Here is a 27581-nt window from a genome sequence, read left to right as displayed (position 1 = left end):
ATAATCCATAGTTTATCAGTTATTCGAGAAAATAGCTGACAGATTAATTGACAAAAGACAAAAGTTTTTTTTTTTTGTTTTTTTTTTGTTTGTTTTTTTGTCCAAAATTCAGTGACAGGCCGTTAATTTGCCTGTATAAAATAACTACATTTTAAAATACTAAACCAGAGTGACATAACCCCATCTGCAGGTTTTAATTCAAAGATATTTGCCTTTAAAATCCATAACAAGACAAAACTGAAAAGATGTTATCAAAAATATGAAAAGAAAGAACACAGAAATATTATTTTTAATGACCAATCAAAGCAAGACATAGGGTAAAATGAACTTAACTATTAACTATTAGATCTCAGCATGAAATTACCTAGTTGATTACTGACATTAACACAGTTATCTTTTGCATTAAGTTTTCTGAACTTTCAGGTTCAAATAATCAAAAATGCATATGCACTGATTTTCATGTATTTCCTGAACATACATATTACTTAAATAGACACTTAAATAGTGTTCTTTCCACTAGTCTGAAAGAAAACTATGCAAGCGATATACAAAAAAAAAATCTAAAAACTTGACAGTGTATGGGAAAAAACGGTTTGACCTGTAGTGCCGCGCATCAAGGATTTTATTTTGGTAGGTCTAACCGGAAGTCCTATATTTTCCGGCTGACTTGACACTAATTATCCTGAGAGGAGGGCGAGGAGTGTTCTGCCTTACTTTTCTCTTGTCTATGGCCACGTTCTTTGTTGTTGTGTATAGTTATTAGTACAGAGGACACGTTTGTATCCCTCTTAAAGGTTTATTTTCTTGTTTTTACAGTAACTGAATGTGTACGTCATCCTGAACGTATACTGTTAACAGTTAGCTAACAAACCTCTCTAGATTGAACGATGCGACCGAGCGGACTCTGGTTTTATTGTGTTTTTCATTTTACCGAAAGGAAAATGATGAAAGAAAATGAGATTTGCTGCTGCGACCGGTAAGTTACGGTACATGTAGTTTATTTATCTACCTTTTTGGTATTTTTGCTCTAATAATATCTTATCACTGAACTTCTCTGACTAACTTGCTCTCTGTCTTCTGACGTTAACGCCAGCTAGTTAGACTGGATGAGTTAACCTAAGAGCTAAGAGTTTTATTTTATAGCATTCAGCAATTTAACATAATCCACTTACTGTCGGTAAAAGTGTGTAAGTTAGCTCAACTGTATTTGTCTAAATCGTATAGTTTTTGTCCAACACCAAAGTCTATTGAAGTATTGTGAGTTGAAAACTTCTTTATACTTCATAACGTGCCGCTAATAATCAAACTCTGCCTTGTAGTACATTATAAACTATCAGAAGCAAAAAAAAGCGTTATTCTCGTAATGTTATCGCTTCTCCAACGGACTTCTGAAGACGTTTAACCAGGTGGTTGGAAGAGAGCTTGCAGTTTAAGCAATTAACTAACGTTACTTTACATTGTTTCGTTACGGCCGAATTACAGAGTATTTCTTAACGAGTCAGAGGATTCATTGAGTTCAGTTTCTATGTAACTTAAACTTAGAAATAGCAAATAACGTTTTAAATTTATATAGTTTTGAAGGGAGTTTGGCAAGATGTTATGTTCATATAACACAGAACGAGGGCACTTACCAGGGTTAGACTCATTTTTTTTCTCTCTGTTTCTGCATCTATCACCATTTCACTGCAGTTAAGTAATTTTTTTTTTTTTTAGAGACATATAACATAACAGAAGTAACATAACTAATACCACGAATTGACAAATTCAGGTCAGAGGGTTTGCTAAGTTTATAGGACCTTAATGCAAATCTAAATGGAAATCATCTGTAGGTGTTGCAAAATTCAGGAAAAGCAGTTGAATTAATGAATAACTGACTATGACTGGAGGTATAGGAGATGTAAATGCAACTAATCCCCTCAGAGAGAAGGGTTAAATCCACACCAGGGACACTATTAATCTGAATATTCTTTGTTCTGAAGCTTTTAAGTTATATAATTGTAAACATTATATACAGAGCTGTAACTATTATAGATCAGTCGATTATGAATCGCTTATTCAAGTTATCACCAAATATTTTACTAATTGATCCATTTGTTTGAGTAATTTTTTAGGAAGTCCAGCTTCTTAAATTTTAATATTTTCTGTTTTGTTTTGTTTTTTCCCCAAAACTTCTTTATGATAGTAAACCAAATATCTTTGAATTGTGGGCAAAACAAGACATTTGAGGACGTCATCTTGGGTCTTCAGAAACACTGACTGACATTTTTCATAGCTGTTTTATAAACCAAACAACTAATTGATTAATCAAGAAAGTAATTGACAGATTAATCAACAATGAAAAGTTAGTTGCAGCCCTTATTATAATTATATAGTAATAATGTAAGTTAATTGATATTATAGCTGTCTTGGTCTGAGTTTATAAGAGAATTTGGAGACAGTTTCAGCATTGTGTTATCCACAGCCATTGACAGCAAATGCTGGAACTTGTCATGGTCTATCAGTTTTTCACCAGTGCTGTAAAAATTGCCTTCTGTATGCACACAAGCTGTTCTGGTGGCTGGTGATGGATCAGTCATTTTGAGGCACTTTGTCTTAGTACGCCTTTTAATGCTGGCACTTAGCAAACCCTCATTTTTCCTTTATTATAGCTTTAACTGTCGCTGTTGATGGTGAACCACAGTCGTACAATACCTCACCTACAACATGTTGTGTCATGCAGCGCTCCTCTGGGAGGGCGTTTTGTGGTGGTTTTGAAGGTGCAATTAGGTTTAATTTAGCTGCCAAGTGATGACGGGGTACTACAGCTTCTTAGGTCCCCTGTCTGGTTTCAGAGCAGGTGAGTCAGTGAGTTTCACTAGAAAATATGAGGATACCTTTCTACAGAGCTGACAGCCTCGTACACATCAGTGAAGTTTATGTTGACTTACCCTCTGGCTTTGTCACCTGATATCACAGCACCTCTCAGTTTGCCTCACCAGCAGTAACATTTGATTTTTACTGTATGCCACGGGAAAGAATGGGCTTACACTTTTATGTTTGCAGATATTACTGTAACCAGCAAGTAGCTGTATATTTCTGGATTTACTGCATTTCAAAGACTGTTTGATTACTGTCACAGAGTTTGAATATAGATGATCTAAACATAGCTCAAATCAGTGGTTGCAACTGGGTGCAAAGCTCACTGCACCATAATTATGGACAGTCTGCTGATCCTTCTTCCTGCCGCTCAGGAAACGCAACTCATGCCTTCCTGTACAACATACCGCACACGGACAAATAATGCAAGTGGGTCAGTTTGGGAGTCGCATTGTCATTGCATGGTCTGGCAATGATTGAGCAGCATTCCAGCGTGCATACATTTGATTTTAGGTCAAACCAAACAAAGGCATCACTTGCGAGAGTGACCGAGTGACTGTCTCTTGTTAAATTTATTCCCCGACCCCCCTCTTGTACAGCTCTGCAGGAATGCAGTTCATAGAGTTATTATGATCATGAGCTGTGCAGTGGAATTTCACCATGTCTCCCCTTCTCCACATTCAGCGTCGGTCCTAATGTGCAACGTGTCCAAATGGTTTGGTTCCAGCAAGCCAGGAGCTGCTGTACAAGAGTGTACAGTGACTGCATTGATGTCGGCACAGGGAATATGAGGCAGGGTGGGTGCCACTGCACAACTTTACATCAAGTCTTTGTGTGTGATAGCATTTGATGAGAGGAAGCGAGACCATAAATTATGGTTTTAGCCTATAGGCCCCTACCATACACATTTTTATCCAAGTCATCAGTTAATTAGATTTGAAAGTCCTATGTTTTTATCTTGGGTCTGATAAAGAGCTTACCCATTTCAGGAGCTTTTATTCCACTGCATAGATAGGTGTGGTTAAAATGTTTTCTGTCATCCATATAATTGTCAGTGGCTCTTTATGTGTTATGCCTTGAGATTAATGTGTTTTCTTGCTTCTGAAGCACTTTGAAATCACATATAATGCACATTCTTCTCATCTGAAAGACAGCTCTGCAAGATGTCTAAATTAGATTTAATGCTTTGCTGTATCATTTGGCATTTCGTATTTGGCCAGCTATGCAGTTAAGGACAACAGCTACAGAGACAGAATTCCCCTGAGGCTAGAGAGGAGGGTTGGGGCGGCTCAAGACACAGACACGCAGCAGCAGAACTCTGCGGGTAACCTTGTTCCTGTCAATGTCTTTCCTTATTCTTGCTGGATTTATTTTTGGAAAACGACCTTGACAGGAGCCTGTCCTTCCTGACCTTCTCTGTGTCCCAGCCTACAGGTTGTAGACTTCTTCAGATGTGTGCTGTTTTAAAAGTTACCTCCTGTGCTGCTTCAGTATCCCTTTGACCCTATGGTGTGCTGTCTGGGCTTGTTTTTAAGTGCAGTGATTGATGAGTAATTTCTGTGTCTTGTCTTTTTTTTTAGGTTGTTTACAAAAGGAGACAAGGGGGACATGACACTCTGCTAGAACAAGAAGACACATGAGGACATAAAGGAAACAGATTCAACAAGAAACCACGTGGCGCTCCTGTTTTCACTTATCATTTCTGGATTAATTGACAACAGATTCCTTTTTTTTTTGTTTTTTTCTTGTCCAAAATCCCTGATACATTTGCCAATGGAGAACTGAGGGTGACCAGACACTTGCCCCCTCTCAAAATGCTGGCTCTGAGGCTGGAGCAGGGCAGGCGAGGGGGTGGTGAGGTTGATCGCCTGCAGAAAGGGGCCACCGTGGCTTGGCAGGGCCGCCAGTCAGGGAGGCCCCCTTCTCGCGAGCAGGGTGTGAACATCAGGGAGAAGATATCCCAGTGGGAAGGTCGCAGTCAGCAGGGCAGCAGCCCAGATGCTGGGGTGAAAGCACATCCTTCGACTGTATCTCGAAGTCTGTCTGGAGATGTCCTGGGCAGTGGGGGGTCGAGAGGGGGGCCTCACGCAAAGGCTAGCCTCTCAAAAGCTAAGAGCTTAGATTTTCGGGAAGACCCATCACAATCTGGAAATGTTGGTAAGAAGTCCGAATCTCTGCAGAAGTGTTCCACTGAATTTTCAACCACATCTCCAGAACATAAACCACTTACAGCACAAATATTTACACCCTCTAAAGTGGAGGCTAACATCTGCAACTCTACAGCTGAACAAATAGTTGCTGCCAGTGGCAACCAAAAAACGGATCAGATCTTGGATGTTGAAGTAGTTTCCAAACCTCTACCTCTATCAACTGATGACCAAGAAGACAACATGCCCGCTGGGAACTTCTACACTTCACGGGGTTTCTGGCGAAAGCTTGAGGGGGACAGGCTGCTGTGGGAGAAAGGCAGGGACTCTTTGGGTGAAGTTCAGGGTCCTCCCAAACCTCAGCGGACATTCCAGTATCGGGGAACCACCACCACCAACAACGAGGGACGCACAATGCAGTGGGACAGCAGATCTCCTCATAACAACCAGTCCAACGTGAGGAGCAGGAGGGTCGCCCGCCCCCCTAACTTCCCACCACCTCCATGTCCAGTAGAAAAGACTAATGGACTTTCAAGGCATAAAAAGAACAGGTGAGTACAAATAACTCTTAAAAGCTTCTCGAAGGGGTGGAATTTCCGCTGTGCTTTATTTGATCTCGATCATGGCTTTGGAGACAACAGCTCCAGCTGATACAAATTTTGTAAAAATGTTCTCTGCTTTGGACTGGCTAAAACACACTGTTGTTTATTGAAGATCAGCAGACTGTATTTAGGACAGTTTTGGGGAGGGTACTACTGAGCCTAATTGCTGGCTGGGGTCCAGGTGTGATGTCACATGATATCTGGCAGCATTGTTCTCCATTGTCTGAATGTGGCCTAGTTCCTCAGCAGCCACGGCGTCCAGGGTCATCATCCGCAGACACACACACACACACACACACACACACACACATAGACGCACACTCACACATTCTCACACTCACTGGCGCTCATTCACTGACAGCCAAGCAAAACAAGACATGACAACTAGACAACTGTGTCATGTGCACATTCAGCTCAGGACTTATTAGCTGACATGACTTCTAATAACTGTCATGTCCTGGTGTTGTCTGTCATTATCATTCAAACATTGTCCAGGACTGTTGTTGACTCAGCAGGAGAGGCCTTGTGTAACTGAATATGAGTGCTAGAAAAAAAACGAATAAAACTGAATTAGTACAATTACATAAACCCAAACCATGGTTACAATAACAAAAATAATCACCACTGAGTCTTTGATGCATTACACGTTACGTCTTCACTTAAATGAACAGATGGAAGCTTTAACATTTTAATGACAGAGCTATGACTTGGGGCTGAATGATTTCAAAGAAATATAGAATTCTAATTATTTTTGACGGATATTGCAATTATGATATGATTTGTGATATTTGAAGAAAGGATCTTTTTTACATCATTCTCATTTTCATTGAAAAACAAATTAAAATGATTATGGAGTGTTTTTTTTTTTGTTTGTTTGTTTTTTTTCAGGGATTTGTACTAAACAAAGATGTTTTCTTAAGTCTAGAGAATGATGTGTTGGCCAGGACACATGTTTTGCCTTTAATAAATATTGTGCACCCTATGATTTGAAAATTGCACTAGACCATATTGCAAGTTCGATAAAATTTCAATTAATATGTTCAGCCCTAGCCATTTGAAAAGGAAAAAAAGAGCCTGGGTGTAATAAACTAAAATAATCTTTGGGGGTTTTTTTTGTGTTGGTCATCAGTAATCAGTCATTGAGTCAAGTCTATTGAACTCAACCCTGCCTGAACTCAGCATTAGCTCATAGCCGGGGACCCTCTTTTGCAAGATTCCTTTGAAAACACAAAGTCGACTGTTTTTTTGGCCACCGTGGGGTGTTTTTGTTTTGGTTTAAACACTCTTTTTAGAGGGTGTTGAGGTGGTGAACATATTTGTGGCACTCATAGCCATTCTTACATGCAGTGGTATATCCAGACTTTGTATATGCTGCATCATACTTGCAAGTTTTAATTGTCCAGGAGTTCTTTTGGTTTTTTGCATAGATGTTTTAGATACTAGATACAGCGTGCAAAGGTGACACCCATTCAGTCCGATGAGAATTTCTTTCCTGGCCCAAACTCCAAAGACGTTTTGTAGGTTCTGGATTTACTGAACAAACAGAGTGGTATTTTCCCCCCTTGCCCCCCACCTATGAGTTCCCACTTGGCCCGTTTTGCAGACATCATTTATAAAGGTGGGTTATGGGGTAAAATGCTTGTTGGGTCGCAGGGGAATATTTTGCCCCAATACCACAAGTGGCCCCTGAGAAAAAATGGAAGCAAGACTGAGTGGCAATGACCTGTTAAGGTCCACTCTTCAGTTCCACTCTTCCTTTTCCTTTTCAAAAACATGTCAATTTTTGTAAGTTGGCACTAAATTTAAGGAGTGACAGGAAGCAGGTGACAGTCTAGGTCTTCTCAAGTTGGAATTTTACTGTCTAATGCATTTTATTTTATTTTATTTTATTTATTTTTCAGTTAATGTCAATAACTTGTCTCTCACCAACAGTCCTACCATTTCTGCCAGGGATGTGAAAAATATCAGTATACTTGAGTATTGAAATATATTGGATTGATTCTCAAAAACACTATTGTGATATTGTGATACAGGCAAAGATTCATGGCAATTTTGTGTTGTGTTTAAACCCCCATCCGCTAGATAGCAGGGTTGTTATTCATCGTCACTGTTCTGATTGCATTAAAAGATTTTATGCATATGGTGGTACGTTCTTTATATTATGACACTTATTCTAAAATTAAATTTAAAAAATAGCAATATATTGTCTTGCTTATAGCATTGACTGTATTCAGTTGTAAACCCTGTATTGGGCTACATATCACATTGCCATATTCTTGCCAAAACACAGCCCTAATGTCTACACACAGTTAGCAAAGTTCTGCGGGACTCCTTATACCAACTTCAGAGGAAGTCAGTAGCTGTCATTCCTTCTAGTACTACGTTATGAAATACCTCCACGAGGTTAAGTATTACATCACACTGAACATGAATCATCAATCATGTAACAGTCTTGATTTCAGCACCGAGCCAGATTGATCATGTATGCATTACAAGAACTAAAGTCATGTAGATTAATGGAGCTGCTTCTTCATTTTAAAGCCTTCAGAGGAGGAAAGTTGTACAGTGACCTATTTTTTACTATGTCAGCTGACACTGTCATATTGCCAACTGCTATTTCTGTTTAAATCCTATCAAACTTTTTTCTTGTTTTGCTTTTTTTCCACTAACATTTGTACCATATGCTATGTCATTTCCTATCATGACAGTTTATCACACTCTCTCTGTCTTGCTATTTGTTGTCAACATAAGGAATGTTGCATTGGGACGGTGGCTGAACAATAGGGTGAACAGTAATATTGTGGCTATCTTTTAGACAGCAGCCAAGACCCTCTTTTTCACTGCTCTTGCCTTACTGCCACAGGAAGTCCTTTGAGTACGAGGATGCGGCACGTCTGACGGCGAAGCAAGGCACGCTCCGAGAGGAGGCCAGGAACTCAGGCCTTTACCATGCGTACTCTGACGACAATATTTATGAGGACATCGTTTGTAAGTTGAAATCCCTGTAGCATGTAAACTGAAGAGAACATTTGTTCATCACCCTGACTGTCAGGCTGTCATGTATTTTACGCTGCTTAACTTTGCACTGGTTTTGTTAGAGGCAAAGACAGGAAGTCATAATGACAGTTTGCAGCCTGCCATTGGTTGAATGTACAAACTTAAAACCCATTTAGAACTTATTATATTGCCATAACAGAGCCTGTTATGGAGCGATTCTGTACAGGGACGAGTGAACTCATCAGGAAAAAACATTTAATATGCATACAATGGGGACCTGCTTCCCACTACTGGTTTCCCATGGATCTTACAGTTTCTGGAACATTGTGACATTTTGAGAGTTTTATTCCAGATGGGAAAAGACACACACGTCTCATGTTATAGGTAGTGGTACTGATGTTAAGATAATGCAATATATGTTGGAAGTTTTTGAAATGTGTATAATTTGTTTGTTACAAGTGCATAAATGTACATTTCCCTTTATTTTAGGCATAAAGGGCTACTTCTGTTCAAATATACCTATTAAGAGTCATGGATAAAGTTAAAATTTAAGTTTTTAAAAATATATTTTTTTGTCATTTTCATGCCTTGGGCTGTGCAAAATGTTGTGCAGCATTTCAAGTTCAATCCAGAAAATAACAGATTAACAACAGATTTATCAGTAATGCAAATGATCATTAGCTGCAGTCCTGACAGGATCCATATTCATAACTTAAAACTGACATCAAACTAACATGAAAACATATCAAAATCAGAGTGTAATAATATGGAAATGCTCCAGCTTTTTGATGGAAAGACCCCTCACTCATTTACTTTTAGTGTCTTCTCTAAAGCAAGTATTAGGTGTGGTGGTCTAATCTTTTCCCATCACTCTATTTTCCCCTAGGTGAAGTGACTAGAGATAACCCCTACGAGGATGTCAAGCTGTCTCCCATGTGTCTCCCTATTGCAAGGCCTCATGGCCCAAAGGTAATGGAAGACATTCCATTTATGTGTCCTTTTCACGGTACAGAAGTCTTTTTCATGAGTTGTGTGTATCAAATGATCACTGCCTAACCTGAGATTCTAAGGGAGGAAGAAGGAAGTGTTGTAGTGTGATAACATGTTATTATTTCAAACCGAGTGATAACTCCTCAATTCTTGTCTTCCAGCTGCCTCCAAAACCTCAAACGTTGCAAGGCCATGCCAGCAAAGTTGAGAGGAAGAGGTTCCAAACTTTTGCATCATCCAAATCCTCAGTCCCTGTGGACAGTTCCAAACTAGCTACACCCCGCCGCACAAGCACTCAAAAATCACAGAGGTTGCCTCAGGTAAACAGTAAATCTTGACATTGGTTTTCACACTGATTGAGGTGTTTTGTTGTTTTATATTACCATATGGTTGAAAAAACAAAGTGGTATGTATTGTGTTGACTGATGAATCATATGTTGTGTTAGAAAGAAAAAAAAAGGGGTGGTGACTTGTTGAGCAGGAAGGAGAGAACACTGAAAGAAACAGATAGTGGTAGAGCAACATGTGTGAATGCTTCGTGAGAATTTAGACAGAAAACATTCATTTAATTGTACTGTATGACTCATGGCAGTGGAAGGAGAGGGGACATTGGGCAGGAACTTTGACGATAAGGTACAGTAACATTGACATTAACTGATATCTGTAAGGGTGATGATGAATAGAAAAGGATTATAGCTTCAAACCTACTTGACGCTTGGACTGTCTCTCCTATCCGGTTTGACAATGCTATTCAGGTTTATTTTTAGATGGTGTTTAAACGAGGTGTCATTCATCTGTTTGTTTTCTGTTATGTAACTGAAAAATAAATAGTTTAGAATAAAAAGCTTAAATTGTAATAAGAACATTTAGTTAACTAGCTGTTCTTAAATTTATTTAGATCGCATATTTAACAAAGAGGTTTAAACAATGAAAATGGCCACAGACAAACATAACACCTCATTTTGTGTTTTTCTGTATAACAGCAGTAGCATTATCTTAGTTGGGGCATTTTAGTTTCTTTCCTTACTCTGTCATACAAGTTCGCCTCCTCAGCAGGCGGCACTTTGCATGTCCTCTTACAGATAAGTCTTAGCTTCCTGTATGTGCCAGTTTCTGTGTTGAACCCAAAGGGACAGTTTTTGTTGGATTATTTCACGTGGAGTTGTATGAGGTACTTATCCATACTCAGGGTATTATCTACAGTAGATGGGCAGTTGGCATGCCCCCAAGTTGGGGAAGCTGGAGGAGCATTGATGTAGGAAACTAAGCTGTGGACAGAGTCAGCAGCAAAAGGTATTTTAGCCACTTAAATCAATTGATTTTTGTTTAAGGAGGACCTTTTTTCAAGTGTACACTATATTCAGGATATTTTCACGGCTTTACCTTGCTGTCAGACAAACTTTTCTAATAATTGCCCTTCTATAAGACAGATATTACTGCCTCCAAACCAAACAGACACCATGGACAAAATCAGTTTTACCTTACAGAACACAGCAGCTGCTGGAATACTGCTTCCTTGATTTATTAGCGTTATTGTGTGACTTTGGTGAACCTGAACTGTCCTTTTAAAACACTGAAGTGACACAATAACACAAACAAACAGATCAAGGCAATGTAAGGTCAGCATCTCCTGTGTTCTGGAAGGTAAAATGACTAACTTATAATGACTGATAATGGGGTTTAGTTGGTTTCAAGAGGACAATATTTGGCTGATATTATGGCATTTTAAGAGGCTGTTTGAAAGTGAGGTAAAGAGGTGAAAATATTCTAAATACAGCATACACATAAACTTTTTTTTTTCAATGGACCTCTTTATTCAGGCTAAAATACATGCTGCTGCTAACCCTGTCCTTAGCACTATATTGCTTAGCTTTCATACTGGTACTCCTATCTGCCTCTGTGAACTGGGGGCCTGTTGACCACCATCTGCAGTGGGTAATACACTTATTATGGATAAGTGCCTCATACAACCCCACTTCAAATACTCAAAACTGTCTCTTTAATGTAGAGCCTCAGCTGACTTGAGTTCACTGTCGAATTTTCAACAGTGTTCAAGGCATTAACAGAAGAATGCAGGAATGTTAAGGGTAAAAAATGCTGAAAATCTATAATGTAATTATGTACTTAGAGGCTGTTATATTGTGATTCCCTGTAATCATGATTCTATAATGGCTGTGAAATTATGGGCCTGAAAAGTACCTGTGTGTGTTCTACTGCACAGTATGTCAACAAGATTGAGACCATCTTTGACGACAAGCGAGGGAGGAAGAGAGTAAAGACCCTGGGAGTCTCAGTGCGAGGTAATACACAAACACACACACAGTTTGTCATAGATGCCCAAATGTCACCCACATCAACACTTCAATAAGATTAAGTTGAGCCTCTTGGTGGAAATACCCAGCTTTTGATGGTACACACAAGGCCATCTGCAGTAGGCGAAGCCGCTGATTATGAAACAAAGGCTGACTGTCTGCATCTGATTATGGCTCCTCAAGTCTGTTCCATTCCTCTGCTTCTCCCTAATCTCTCACTCCTTTAATTTATATCAACAGAGGAGACCAGCGGGACAGAGAGCGACCCTGAGGACAACACCAAAGGTATCACCATAAAGTTAATGCGTCTGTAATATCCCTTTTATGTCTGTAAGTCTGGTATTCAGATTAAAGTTTAGAGGCACATTTTCATGTATGGAGTAAGAAATCCTTACTTCATCAGTCAAAGTTCCAAGTATAAACACAGGGCAGCATGAAAAAAAACCCAAAAAATTCATAGTGTGCCTAGAGAATTTATTAGCTCATTGACGTTCTTCAGTTCCTGTTAATGCTGAACACATGTGACATATTTGTGTTCAATCAAGTGACGTATGACAATAATGGGACCATAATGCACCTGAATGTCCATGATGGAGACATCAAGATTAGTGCTGAAACAGTTGGCTGACTGACTTTTATCAAAAAATTGATCAAAAATGCCAAACCCTCGCTGGTTTCAGCTTCTCTGTGAGGACCTGCTGCTTTTCTCTCTTTTACAATGCTGTAAATATGAGTTTTAGACTGTTGGTCTGGCAAAACAAGCAGTCGGATGATGCTGACTCTGGGCATTTCTTTTTTTTTTCACAATTTTCTGCTATTTTAAAGACTTAATCATTGATTGAAACAAGACTAGGAATCTGTAGCCAGGCTGTCAGCTCTATGAGGCTCTACTTAAAGGGGTAGTTCAGATTTTTAAAGTGGGTTGTATGAGTTACTTATTCAGAGTTGGTCTATGTACCTCCAGTTTTGGGGAAGTAGTATAGTCGTAGTACTGGTGTAGAAGTAGGAAGTTAAGCAATATATTGCTGTGGACATAGTCAGCAGCAAAATGTATTTTAGCCACATAAAAAATCTGTATCAGTTTAAGTGCACATTTATATGCAGAATATTTCAGGACTTTATTTTGCCATGGGACAGCCTTTGGAATCCGCTGTTATATCACCCTCTCCAAAGCAACCAGATTCCTACAGCAAAAACAGTACTTTTACTTTGCAGAATACAGGAGTTTGCTTGTCTAATGCTGCCTCAATTGGTTAGTTGCTGTTATGGTGTGACTTCTGTGTTTTAAAGCGTTCACAAAACTCCTGATTTTTGCATGTTAGCATGGTTACATTTGCTAATTAGCACTAAACACCATAAATCAAAGTACAGTTTAAACTGACCCAATGATGGCACACAAATAAACATCAGGATCATCACAGTTATTAAATTTCATCCTTGGGTACCATGAATGCCTGTTGCAGATTTTGTGGAAATGTCTCCAATGCAGTATTTGTCAAGTTATATTAGTCTGGGCTAACGTGGTCACTCACTTTAAGTCGTCATTAACTGTGGCTTCTGTTGAGCCTCTTCAGGAAAGTCAAATAAAACAAACGCACATCCAGTCAACATACTCTTTGAAAGGCTTAACAATGTGGCTTATAGGAAAAGTTGGTTTAACTCTGAGAAACTCAAATAATACTACCGCCATTAAATACAGACTACCAGTTATCCATGAACATTGTTTTTGATACTGTGTAATCGGAGTTAACTTCACCATTATACTGTATATTGATATTTAAAGTGCTTCATATTGCTTCACTGTGCGGGATGGGATACGTCCCAGGACAAATATTACAATGTAGTCTCCTTGTGTGGTGTCCAGCAGGCTCTAGGAGATCAGTTTACATCCAGTCTACACTGAAACGTCGGCCAGGCTACCGCACCCTGGAGAGAGACCTGATCCAGCTGCAGCAGCAGCAACTTTTCCAGATCTTTGTGGTGGTGTCGCTGAGAAAAGGCTCCCCGGGAAACACCTACTCCCCTGAAATCACGCAGCAGTTCCCCAAAATGGTTAGAGGGAGCTTCTAATATGACCCCACCCTTCTTTTAGGAGAAACACATAACTGTACTTTAATCATAAAATCATTAAATGAATGGTATTCTGTACAGACAGTTTCATGTCCAAAATATAATCTTGTTTAGCAAAATTAGATCTTACATGATGAGGAACCATTCAAGGGGAATTTCCTGTTTACAAAAGTCAAGAGCTTTCATGTTAAAGTGTTATTGATTTTTGTCATTCTGTGTGAAATTGTGCTCATTGTAGTGACTTAAAATCTTGTCATGTAAAAAGTTGACCATTTTTGAGAAGCTATCATCTCTGGCACCTCTAAGGGAAGATACTCATTGTTATTTGTTGGAGAAAAGAAGTAGTTATGTAAAAATACTCAAGACAAGTAAACCTTGCATAAATCATTCTTACTTTATTGTACTTGAACTGATAGTGGATTATTTGAAGTGTCTTTTTATGAGTTGCATATCAGTAGTCATTGTATAACCTACAGTAGATGGAGCCTAATAAATTATATTATAATGCAGTTAAATGATCACTGACCACTGAAGTCATTTGGAGAACCGCTGCTGTTAACTTGAGTCCCTGTGTTTCAGTTTGAGAAGTCATCCCGGCTCTCCAGAGAGGCTGAGGATCAGCTGAAGGTCATTCCTAAGTTTTGCTTCCCCGACTCACAGGACTGGAAGCCCTCTGCACACATGCTGAGGTCAGTACATGCACTGCAGTAATATTTTAATAGCAGGCTAGATGTATACAGAAATGACATGATACTACTTCTGTTTTTTCACCTTCCATTCATTTCCTTTGTTTGTGTATTTCCTTTTATGTCATTATACACACCTTTCATGTGTTCTAACAAATCTTGTCAGTTTTTCTTTCATTTACTGTATTTTGATAAGTTCCAGTGCCCTAATTATCAGTCGTATTATGTTGAACACCCCCATTTCCTCTTTTCCTATTTATATCATCAGCAGTCAGCTGTAACCCATAAATTGCTGCTGCTGCTGCAACAAATCAAATTCCCCACAGGGATAATTAAAGTTTCAACCGATCTAATTAAATCTCTGAGTGCTATGGGGCATTGGGCATTCTTCTTCTCTTTTTCCTACCGGGTATGTTTCCTTGTTGTAATGTAGGTTATGACTTTCACTGCCTCACTTATCTGTGGGTGTGCAAATAAACAAAGACATACCTGTCTGTTTACCTAGTCTTTATATGCTCTGCTTTATATCTCCATAGACCAAACAATCCTGACATTAATTAACCGCATTGTTTATATTGTTTTGTTTTCTAAATGAAGATATTTTTCAACCTTTCAAATCTTTTTTCAGTTGTTAGACAAGGACTCATGGATGTTTGTACAATTATGGTAGCTTTTAGGACAGTGAAACATCATCTTGAATATCATTTCCTGTGTGTTTGCATTGTGTCTGCAGTGAGACCTTCTCCTTTGTCCTGACCGGAGAGGATGGCAGCCGCTGGTTTTGTTACTGCCGAAAGATCTTGGTGAGTGTGGGTGTGTGCGTCTGAATCATTGACTCGAGCTTGTATGTGTTTGTGTGTCTGTGTCTGTGTGTGTCTGTGTGTGTGTGTGTGTGTGTGTGTGTGTGTGTGTGTGTGTGTGTGTGTGTGTGTGTGTGTGTGTGTGTGTGTGTGTGTGAGATGACATGGGAGCCTGCCATGTGCTTACTCAACATCTCTGAGGGGATGTGAATCAGTACTGTACATGTGAATCACAGACCATAAACCACCTCTGAATCAATGACAGAGAGCAAGAAAAATTTCATAATTTCCCCCTTTCTGTTGCCTCACGAGGAGAGCTGCTTTTAGACCACTTTGGGGCTCTCTTCAAAACACGTGTTTTTAGGTTGAAATTATGTGGCATATCTGCTTTTTCTATTTAGTTTGTTTTTATTATTGTAAACATACTGTGGTTAACTTGTTTAGCGCTCTTTAACTATGTTCTGTTGTGTTTATTCTATCTTTAGTGGAGACTGTTAGGCTAAACATAACATAGAGTGTATGTTTTGTTTTATTGGTAGATAAGCTCACCACTGCTGTCATAAACATGAAGTGAGTTTAGACTTTGGACTCATGATCGTGATCCATTTTTTTCCCTTCAACAATATTGGCTCCTGATGTTCTGGCCCTGTATTGTTCAGTGATATGTTTATATTTGATGTGTTTCACAAGCATTTTTGGTTGCAGTTTAGTTTACAGTACATTAATTAGACATAAGAAGCTGTACTTAGTATCAAATTAGACACCATGCACCCAGTGGTACACTAATAACATGTAATAAGTCATAATTGTATGAAATTAGACAAAAACAAAAAATAACGTGTTCTTTGTTGGCCCGTGTTAGACTTCATTAGACGTTTAATTAAGAACATATTACAACAGAATTGTACTGTAAACTAAAGTAAAATCACATATCCACTACTGGAGATGCACCTTTTTTGGCCGATCACATAGAGTAGTTATGATACCTACTTCTTTGATCATATCACATTTTCTGCCAGTAGAATCACAATTAAGTCTGTGCAGTAACCCATAGAGGAATATTCCTCTACGTCTATAATTTTGGCCTCCAGTTGGTAGATCAGGCTAGCATCAATTTAGTTTACAGTACAATTCTGTTGTAATGTGTCCCTAATTACCTTTTGTGTATCTAATACAGTTTAATAAAGAACATATTATATCTAGTTTTCGTCTAATTCAATGCAAAGTACAGCTTCTTACGTCGTGCAACAGCTTTTTTTTTTTTTTTTTGTTATAGATATCACTGTTGTGAACTGTGTTGTGACATGTCAATCTATATGTGTCTTTTAGCCCAGTGGAAAAGGGAAAAGACTTCCTGAAGTGCACTGTATTGTCAGCAAACTGGGCTGTTTCAACCTGTTTGCAAAGGTAAGGCAACTATACAGTGTGTCTGCTTCCTTGTTTCTGTCGATAGAAGACTTTTATAGAGATGAAAGGAGCTGGATTTGCTAAAGTTCAGTGTTAATCCTCTTGAAGTGTGTCAAAGCTGCTCCCCTCAAACTCCTTCTATGTATTAGGATGGAATGAGGCTACACTAGAAGATAATCCTGAGCAATTCCTGGGTGTGTGTTTCAGAAAAGAAACTGTACGCATGCAGCTGTGTCCCACCCTTCTTTTCCAGTTAGCCCAGTGAAATTTACAAACCGTAAGCGTTAATATGGCTGGGGGGAAAACTATATTCACGTGCTGCAGAGCTGGATCATGCCTCTGTTCTATTGTTCAGAGTTTAATCAACAGTCATTCCTCCAGGACACACAGTGATTTGTCTGGCTCTGTCGCTGCAGATTTTGGAGGAGGTGGAGAGGCGCAGGGAGATTTCCCCAGCGCTGGTTTACCCTTTTATGCGTAGTGTGATGGAGGCCCCGTTTCCAGCCCCTGGACGCACAGTCACCGTCAAGAGCTTCCTCCCTGGGTCTGGGAATGAGGTAACCCTGGAACCAAAAGAGGAAATGTTAATTAGTAGTTTTGTTCCTCCTAACCACTCTGCAGACTCGGAATGACTCAGAATGGAAGGTTATCAGTGTAAACAATAGGGATAGCTGTTTCAGCTTTGAAGGGTTCATGTTGGGGCAGGACAGCTATATATATGCTGTAACAGTCAACAGTAATCAATGAACTCATTACTGTTTACAGTCTAAATAAGTGAAGTAATGGCCCCTCCCATAAAACTCAGAGGAAATGTTGCAAAATCACCACTTTCTCTTGTTTCAGCAGTGGGTTGACTCTTAAAATGCCAACTTCCATCAGTCCATTGTCTTGAATAACCTGAATATCTAAAGAACAGTGTTAATTTTCACAAGAATTTTTAATTAATTTTAGTCAAGTCGCTAACTGAAAATTGAAGTCGGTTTAAAGTCACATTTTAGTCTTGTGTTTGTTTTGTTTTAGTCAGTGGAAATTGTATTCTTGGTCAGTGTTTTCGTGATAATTTTCTGTGACCATTTTATGATACTACAATCGATTTTGCTGAAGGATATGTCTGTAAAACTTCCAATGAGAAGTAAGTATATAAGTGTATAAAGTTACAGAGGCTGAGAATGTGTTACTGACACATTCTTTCATATCATATAAAAATGGATGCATAAGTCATTATTGGCGCATCATTATTATTTTCATTTATTTTGTTTACTTCCCGATGAAAGAGATTTTTTATATATTACTGCTAAATTCTGTGTTATAATTCACTCAGACTGAGATCTGTTTTAATAAGTCAGCAGTAAAAATGTGTAAACTGTGTCATTAAGGCAGACAAGTATTATGTTGGAAACATCATGTTTATTTACTTTACATAAAGCTAAAATTATTGCTGAATTATGTTAATGCTGAATGAGTTTAAATTAATTATCATTGAGAAACAGATGTTTACCATGAGCTCTGTCAAATGTGCAACAATATGATTAATCACTAACATGCCCTGAATCCACAGAGAAATTTGAGCTATATTAACATTAAATTTAAATTAAATTACCTAAAAGGTAATTAATGTGCATGTTGTCAAATCAGTCAACTTACACAACTGATATTTACCTTGACAGACACTGCAAGATGGTGTTTTCAGGTGTCTTTTCAGACAAATTAGTTGGTTGAATCTACATGGCACTCCATCCTCATCAGGAACGATCCACTCTATCTTTCCTTTGGTTTGAATATGACAGAAATGGGTCCACACATCATCTCTTCTCTTAGTCATCCTCTTACACCTAACAGTTGGCAAGCATGATTATCATTTCAGAGTCTTTCTGCCAGCAGCAGCTAATGGTTTTGTTATGCTTTCTAAGCTGGCTAGATTTTTAAGATGGCTACTGTGACTAACTGAGCTTGTCTGCCTGAACAGAGCCAACTATTTTGTCCTTCATTAATCTTGTCATTACAGTTTAGTCATTAAAATAGAACATTCATGAATATTTATTGTCAAAATTTTGTGAATAAAGTTAAGTCTGATTTGGCATTAACATACAGGCTTCAGGTATGCAGCCTACAGTCGATGTGGAACAAGTGTAAACAAGTTATAGTACTGTATTTGCACTGAGCCTGCGCCTGCTCTTGTTTCTTTTTCCAGGTACTGACTCTGTGTCGACCGGTGGACTCCAGACTGGAGCATGTGGACTTTGACAGTCTGCTGCAGTGTCTCAGTGTTGGGAAACTGCTACAGGTGTTTGCCTCCATTCTGCTTGAGAGGAGGGTCATCTTCATCGCCGACAAACTCAGGTACCGCTGTGGGAACACAAAACACTGCATGGCCACTTAGCCATCTGTGTGTGTGTGTAAGATGATGTACAGTGGCAATTCAAAGTTATTGAGATAGGCACAAATGTTACAAATTCGACTCGGCCTTGATTTCTGCCAGCTGTAGTCGGTGCTTGATTACATCACACAGGCCCGGGGCCAGTGTCATTTATCTGTGTGTACCTTGGCCTCAGTGTGAAGCTGTGGCAGAGTCCCAGTGGCAAGTCAAGTCAGGTTTATTTGTACAACCCAATATCACTTACAGTGTCTCCGCGGGCCCTACAGGGACACAGCATCAACAATAACAGGTCCACACAGGCTCCAAAACACAAGGACGTTTGGTTATTATTCAGCAGGTTAATTCTCTGTTTTTGACAGTAAATTAATTAAGAGATAATGTACCTGTAGAATAATGAGCTTAAATTAAATTTGACTGTTATAAAGACTAGCTAAAAACACACTCGTTTTTACAAAGGGCTGCAAATTAATTGAAATCGAACTGAAACTGCAATACGGCCAAGTGCAATATCCAAATCACAGAACCAGAACCAAATTGCAGTATTTAGAAAAAGGAAAAATGTATGAGAAAAACAGCCGTATAATGAGGTGCTGCAGAGATGACCTTTGTCTTGTTCTGCAGATGAAAGTTGTTTAGTACAGATCATCATGATTTTAATATTCTTTTTTCAGTAAAAAAATGAAAATTGTAACACTAAAATGACTTTTCCCACTAATCGTATTGTAATTTCAGTCAAATAATCTCAATATGACTGCCCTGGTTTTACATAAACCTTCTGTTGTTATTGCGTTCACTATTTGGTCTAAGTGTGCAGTTTACAAGTTGTTCTGCACTGTTATTGTTATGCATTGAACTTAATATGAAGCATCTATAAAATATGTCACTTAGTTAGGTGTCATCAGTTTACTCAGTGATAGAAAAGGATTGGGAACCACTGCTTTACAGTATGGAGATGTAAAATATGGATAAGCTGCTGTTATTAAGCCTGAGGTGTAACCTGTGTGTTTGGTAGGGTCTAAAGCCATCAGAGTGCAAGGTCGTGGACAGCTACATAATTTAAAAGGTGATCAAGTGAAAATGTATGATAAGCAATGTGGGAAAACTGTGCTTAGAATGAGGATTAAAAGGTTGCAATGGACTCAGCAGCATAATCAAGCAGTTTCTGTGCTACAAAGTATTCTAAAATTGAACTAAAAAGGTTATTAGAAACACAATTATCTAGCAGTTGATTGGATATTAAACGTTCAGGGAGGTTGGCGAGGAAATGTAGATGAGAAAGTGGGTTTAAAGTTATTTAAAAATTGCAGGATTCAGAGTTTGCTTTTTGCTGAGGAGCAGTTTGAAACTTAAAGACACAACTCCTGAGAAAAGTGATGAATGACTCGTCACTTTTTTAAATCCAGAAGATAATAGGGAGTGGCTACAAGATGAGTGTGCTTTGGAAAAAGTGCTGAGCTTGGCAGAGTGTTTCTCAAAGATGAGAGAAATTTAGCCTTAGAAACTGACCAATCAAAGGGAAGTGGAGGAGGTATTTCACAGCATGCAGGCATTAGGCAACTGACCGTAAAGGGAGGAGTGTCAGCAGAAATTGTAGGAGTAAATACTGCACCACGAGTATTAGCACAGATCAGTTGTGTCTTTTACACACAGCTACTGTTTGCTGAAGGCTCTCACAGTGGGTCACTTTGAAAATGTGGTGGAAAAGAATTGTAATTGCGTGACCGCTGCTATGATCAATATCTTTGTTTCACATGATCTGTGTGTGTTTAATCTTTCCTCCTCTCCTCCCCTGTTCGCTGCAGTGTGTTGTCTCGGTGTGGTCATGCAGTGCTGGCGCTGCTCTACCCCTTCACCTGGCAGCATACCTTCGTGCCTGTGCTACCAGCCAGCATGCTGGACATCAGCTGCTCCCCCACCCCATTTCTCATCGGGGTGCTGGCACCCTGCCTGCCACAGCTGCTGGAGCTGCCCATCGAGGAGGTGGGTCAGATTATGCCTCATAATCATTGTCCAATTTGCTGTCTAAATAGACTGGTCTGCCTGTACAGTGTTTTAGTGCAATGTTTTGTCTTCATCTTCATTGCTGTTGTAAATGAGTCCAGAACAAGTTACGGATGCCTCGATACCACTTTTCCATGTTTGATATCAATACCACAGCCTTAAGTATCCGATGACTCTGACACTCTCTTTTTCCTTCTCTTGAACAACTAATCTGTTAATAGTACATTTGTATGGATGCACTTTGCTTAAGCCATCTATTCTAATCCCATGACCGCAGAAATACACAGCCCACAACATTGCGGAGTTAAACAATACTACTACTTTTTATGAAAAAAAACTTTCTCACAAAGAACTTTTAGCAGCATTTGTGATTGGTCAGCATCATTCAACATTCCAAATTTTAAATTTAAATATTGTACTCAGCTGTTTTGCTTTTTTTGTTACTTGAGTTTAAAATAACTCCATGCAGCGGACATGATGAAAGCACTACTGTTAGGTTAAGCATTTTCATGATAGGCTATTGGATGTTTTCTCCTGTCATCTGATCCAGTGATTTTAACCAGTATCAGACCCATAGCTATTCTGAATTTTGGATCGGCCCGTCCCTAACAAGGGTACATGTGGGCTCTTAAACAAATAACTAAACAAATAAAAATAACGCCTTAAAATAAATTTCATTTACAGTCTTATTTTTTTCTTACCCTTTCATAGGATTATATAAATATTGTACCATCATAAATAACAAAAATGTTTGTGCCCCAGAGCTAATTTATTAAAGGCTGTGGTACTGATGAGCTCTGATGTTACTTTTTTTAAAGTGTTATATCTATTACTAAAACCCTAATGATACCCATCCCTAGATTGGTATGTATTTGCTGTTGCTATCTTTGTTTGGTATCTTTCATGCTTTTGCATGTATGTAAGTTGTGAAGTTGGCATTAAATTGCACTCAATGGTATTAAAAAGGTCTAAAAAGACTTAAAGTTAACTTAGTAAAGCCTGGAGGTAACCTGACAACCAGTCAAGCCTCCACTGCAGCACACTATATGTAGTAGCGTCCATTGTGTGTGAGTATTTGTGGAGAAACACCCTGAAGAGACTCACCTCACAGCTTTATAACTGTTGTGAAATCTTGCCGTCTGTAACTGTCATTCTTTCCTCTCACTGTCTTCCCAGGTGCTCATAGTGGATCTGTGTGCAGACAAGTTTGTCGTTCAGGTGTGTACACACTGCAGTGTATAGTGGGAATGATAGGTGTGGTCCCATTGGGAAGGGTGGCTTTGCCCACACTTGTCCCTTGTTTGCATGGGGAATGTTTTGAGGGTGACAGAGAGAAAATTACGTTACACCCACAAGCACTGTAGAGATTAGACTACAGAGGATGTTAAGCATTGAGCTCAATCGTGTCATGACGCAAACATGAAGGCTGATTCAGAGCTGCATGTTTCACTCTATTCACTTCATTATTAACTTGTTTTGGTCGTGTTTTTATTATGTTTGTCTTAATTTGACATTTCATTTAGTGAGCTTAATCTTCAGGCATGGCCTCTTTCCTTATTAACCACAAGCTAATGGGATAAGCACTGTTTGATTTGCTCTAACATTAGCTGTCTACAGAGTTTTAATTTCAGTAATGCTGGTTGCTTCCTTTCTCAGCTTGAAATACATCATCACCACTATGTTAATATGCACACTGTGTTTCTGCTACTATTCAGAATGCGACAATATTCTCATTTTGATACAGGTCATGTAAACAGCATATATGGTCTGAATTATCTGATTTGGCCATATTCTGAATGTTGCATTTTCCAATTAAGAAATGCAAGATATATCAATATTATTCAGATTTTTAGGGATTCTTTGGACATGTACACAGGGCAGTCATAAAATATGTCTAAACTGGAGTTTTTACTGCAGTTTGCAACACACAGCATCTTGCCTGTTTATACTCTGTGCAAACTAGCCAACAGTGTGGAAGGCTGGGGGGTAGAGATGCATACACAAAGGAAAAACCCACATATCTGGTTGGAAGGAGAAACGCAACTACTACTTTCATACATTATGAAAGACTTTGGTGTCAGCAGATTTTTGGATATGCACAAATATCGCAACACTGACCTTTTCAAGAAGGGGGTTGAATGAATGAAAGAGAAAGGCTGTGTTCACACGGTCAAGCAAGTCTGCCACTGGAAATGTGGACTTTTCTTTTGTGCGTGCATCTCTCCCCCAGATTTGCAAATTGTAGGCTGATTGTAATTGAGATGCACATTTTGAATGTGCTGTATACATGTCTAAAGAATGCTCCTGAAACCTGAATAATACCAGAATATCCCACGTCTTAATTGTAAAATGCTCCATTCAGAAGACGACCTGTTGCATAATACAGTAAATATTAAGAATTATATCTTTCAGCAGCCAGTAATGTGCTACTAAACAGAATATGCTGTTTACATGACCTGTATCAACTTTGGAATATTGTCATATTCTGGATAATGGTGGAAAATGGGTGTGCATGTAAATGTAGTGACTGATGAAAAGGTTTGAATGAAGGGCTAAAGAATCTTTGACATACACAGTGTAGTCTGTCGGTATTTAAACAGGTGACACATTGTTCTCTTTTGGCTCTGTAGTCCAGCACTTTGGATTTGAACTTGGTCACTATCCAAATACTTAGCGACTTCCTCTTGTGCTTTGACGCTGTGCCAGACAGTTTAGATGTATGTTTGTAAATGGCATCATGTGACTGCTGTTGAGCTTTCCTGTGATGTGTGACAGCTGGGCGATGAAGACTGCATCCTGCCCAGCAAACTGCAGGCGGCTCTGCAGCAGATCCTGGAGGAGAGAGAAGAGATCCTGATCCAGGAGGATGGAGACCAAAGTGGAGGTTGGTATGACAGACATGACATGTGCCAAATAACAAGATGCTGTATGTCAGCAGGTATTTCAGCGTTTCCAGTTGCTGATTATAAAGCACTACAGGCGTTGTATCGTCAGCAGATGAAGGTCCTTTTTTTTCTTGTTTATATAGTGATAAAAAATATTACACAACTGATGAGTGCTGCAGAGTCGTTAGTTTACTCTGTGTAGATCATGATCTGAAATACATCCATTTGTGCACTACAATAAAGAGGTTTCAATATTAAATCACTAAGTCATGTAAGCAAAAGCCTTTTAACATGTCAAAACAAATATGTTAGCTTTCATCTGTTCTGGAGTTATTGACCAGTTTTTCTCAATCCAAAACATGTCCCGTCCAGGTCAGCAGGCTGACCTCAGCTCTCTGGTGTCGGAGGGTTTCGTGCGGTTCTTCGTCGAGCTGGTGGGCCACTATCCTCTTCACATGGTCGAGTCGTCCAACGGGAGCAGAGAGCTCCAGCGCGACAGCTTCCGCAAATCTCACCCCTCCCGTGGAGTCCGCCAGTTCCTGCAGCTCTTCATGGACACGCAGATGTTCGCTGGCTTCATTCAGGACAAAGAGCTGCGCAAGGGAGGAGGAAGAGGTAAGTGTGTTGAAGTCGTGGCAATAATCATGAGACATGATTCTTTAAGAAAAAAAGAAAGGATTGCAGGACAATTTTTCAACCTGATTAAACCATGGATCAGCTTTATGAAATTATGTTGTACCAAACTTTGATTTGATGGAACATTTTTCCATTTTCCCAGAGTCAGAAACTGATAAATGCTTTGGGACACACCTTTTTGATATATTCGGTGTAGTCTGAAGTTGTAAAACAGCAATATTGGAGTATCTTGACTCACTCACACTTGAATGTCTGTGTGATTGCATAATGATCATGATCACATAGACATCCAGGAATTGAGCAAAAGTAAGTGAGTAAACTAAGGGGAGTCAGGCCCATGGTTTCAGAGTTTGAAAACCCCTGAGTAAATGTATTTTTTCTGTTTCCATTACAATGCAGATGAGTGCTGAAAAGGCAAAACAAAACTTGGAGAAGCACCACAACTTCCTCACACACTGACAAAAAGTTCTGAGTACTTTTTACAATAAAATCAGTAGAAGGAAAAATAAACAAGCCAATACTTGGATTAAACCTTTTTGTGAATCTTTGATACCTTGAGATGAGATTTCATTGCTGCCTAAGCTGTCCCTCCATTTAAATGTTCCCCAGTGTGTACATACAGCAAAAGTAAAGAGTGGGAAAATATTCAGTCTTTGCAAATAATAAAAAATGAAAATAATAACTGAAAAAGAAACTAGCTGTTTTAGTCTGCTTGTAAAATCAGTGGTGAAAGTTTGAAGAGTAGTATGGATGCACTCTCTGATGTTTGTGAAGAACATTAAGTATCATTTCATATTGAAGTCGGACTAAAGAAATGGTGTGTTTCCACACAGTAAATCTGTTAAAGGGTAAAATGCCAGTGTGTAATTTAATTATATTAAATCAGACATATGACCTAAATTAAATGAGCCACAGAATGCAGTGACCTAAAGCAGAGTATCTGAAAATCCTGAAACAATAAACTATTTACATATGAGGACAATGTAATGATGATGGCAATATTGTTATATTTTTAACCATGGCCCTTTTTTATACATATTTTGTTATTATAGTCTAAATGACTTATAGGTACAAAAATCTTTGCAACTGGTGCAGCAGATTGAGCTCCAACGTAATCCTTGGGGGCAAATGTGCCTGTCAAACTAACGTCCACTAAAAGTTCATTTTTTGCCACTGACAGACTCAGAATAGGTGTCAAAGTGTCTAACATTATTGAGAGGTTCCCTAGAAAGATGGACCTTTTTATTAAGAGTAAGATCTTTTTTGCTTCACCAGAAACAGCCATTATATCGCTCTCTTCAAAGCCACCAGACCCCACTGACAAAAAGAGTAATTTTACCCCACATAACGCAGGAGTTGTGTTATGTTTGTTATTGTCCAACAGTGGTCTTCTTAAAATGTTAAAAAGACTGAGGTCACACAAGGGTAAGATTACTGTATTTGTTAATGGAGTCTTGTGGCTTTGAAGAAAGCGATAAAACTGCTGTTTCTTGTTCAATAATAAGGATCTTAAATGATCCTTTCTGTAATGTTTTCAGACGCTGTCAGTGGCAAAAATAAGCCCTTTCAGTGGACATTCTTTGACAGGCGCCTTTTCTCCCAGTGACTGCAGCCATTGCATCCTGAAGTGATCTACAGGACTAATTCCATGACATTTTGTACCTATTGGTAATTAAGACTTCAGGATTTCAAAAAATTAACCAAGTTGATATCTAATGCGGTACATCAACATTTTCATCTCTCTCCAAGGTCTCTTTGAAGTCAGAGTGGCCGAGTATCTGGATTCGTACCCTGAGCCAGAGCCGAGTGGTGTGAACAGGTTTCTGAAAGGACTCGGTAAGTGTTGCTCTGTTATCAAATATTCACTTTCAAAGTTTTTTCCTACAGCTAATGTTTTTTTTTTTCTCCTCTCCTTTTAGGAAGCAAGATGAAGCTCCTACAAATTAAGTGAAACAAGAACCAACACCTTGGCTTTTAAATGAAAGACTTTGTAATTAAAAACACAACACTTGCTGCTGTCGGACCATCTGAGGAAATGAATGTGGATCAAGAGTCTTGATGTGAATGGGACAGTGAAGAGTTTGGACATGCGAGGACTCGGCTCATCTTACAGTGATGTACGGGTGTAGGAGAGCAGTGCACTTCTTATTGGACGAAAACTGGAAAACGGTTTTTATTTTTTTCTAGTATTGTTTTATGAAGCCCTGAGAACGAGACACAAAAATCATTGCAGCTGCATAACCTCAGTTATCAACCTGAACATGTGTGGTTGCAACTATCATCTCTTTGATTTTGAATGGAAACACGTTTACTTGCAAGACCTTTACATTTAGATTCTGCTCTCCTAAACAATATGTGCATTTTGCATTAAATGCTACATTTCAATCTTTTAAGTTACTCTACAGCTGAAAATATTGTCTGTTGTTCTAACCTGATGCATGTTTTTATAAATTTTAATGTAAAATATCATTATCCATGTTGCATTCCCTTCAGCACAAACTGTAAAAAACCTTTTTGTTTACTGTGTTTCTGTTTGTTTGATTTTCAGATTAAGTAGAGGTTCATTAACTCTGACAGAACATTTCAAAGTGTTTAGACTGCAGGTTAAACCTCATCAATCAAAATGAGTATTTACATTTGGAGGAAATTAAGTCTTTTTCTTCTCTCCTTTAATTTCTCCTTGTTAACTGGAGTTGTAAATATTTTTTTTACATTTTGCACAATGTTCAGAACCAGTGTACAGTATTTGGAATATTTTTGTATTAAAGCATGTGTCCAGCATACTTTTTAAATAAATGGGTTCCCGAGGACAATA

The 27581-nt window shown here is 38.8% G+C and overlaps 1 protein-coding gene across 2 annotated transcripts; it reads left to right on the top strand.

Moving 5' to 3' along the window:
* The first annotated feature begins 678 nt into the window (after positions 1–678).
* On the top strand, positions 679–27581 carry dennd2c (DENN/MADD domain containing 2C). 2 transcript variants are annotated; one of them, XM_084721713.1, is made up of 19 exons: positions 679–976; positions 4437–5554; positions 8469–8593; positions 9489–9571; positions 9754–9912; positions 11814–11892; positions 12145–12189; positions 13772–13956; positions 14554–14663; positions 15394–15463; positions 16790–16867; positions 17284–17424; positions 19059–19207; positions 21047–21224; positions 22422–22463; positions 24021–24129; positions 24503–24745; positions 26516–26602; positions 26686–27581. In XM_084721713.1, exons 2-19 carry the CDS (start codon positions 4671–4673, stop codon positions 26715–26717), a joined length of 2799 nt encoding a protein of 932 aa, XP_084577839.1. In that variant the 5' UTR covers positions 679–976; positions 4437–4670; the 3' UTR covers positions 26718–27581. The 2 variants fall into 2 exon arrangements, with proteins under 2 accessions (XP_084577839.1, XP_084577837.1); XM_084721711.1 differs by having other exon boundaries at positions 13769–13956.

Source organism: Lutjanus erythropterus, chromosome 6 (genome assembly GCF_056507025.1).
Source record: "Lutjanus erythropterus isolate fLutEry1 chromosome 6, fLutEry1.hap2, whole genome shotgun sequence".
Lineage (NCBI taxonomy): Eukaryota > Metazoa > Chordata > Actinopteri > Lutjaniformes > Lutjanidae > Lutjanus > Lutjanus erythropterus.
This window is presented reverse-complemented; position numbering and strand designations above follow the sequence as displayed.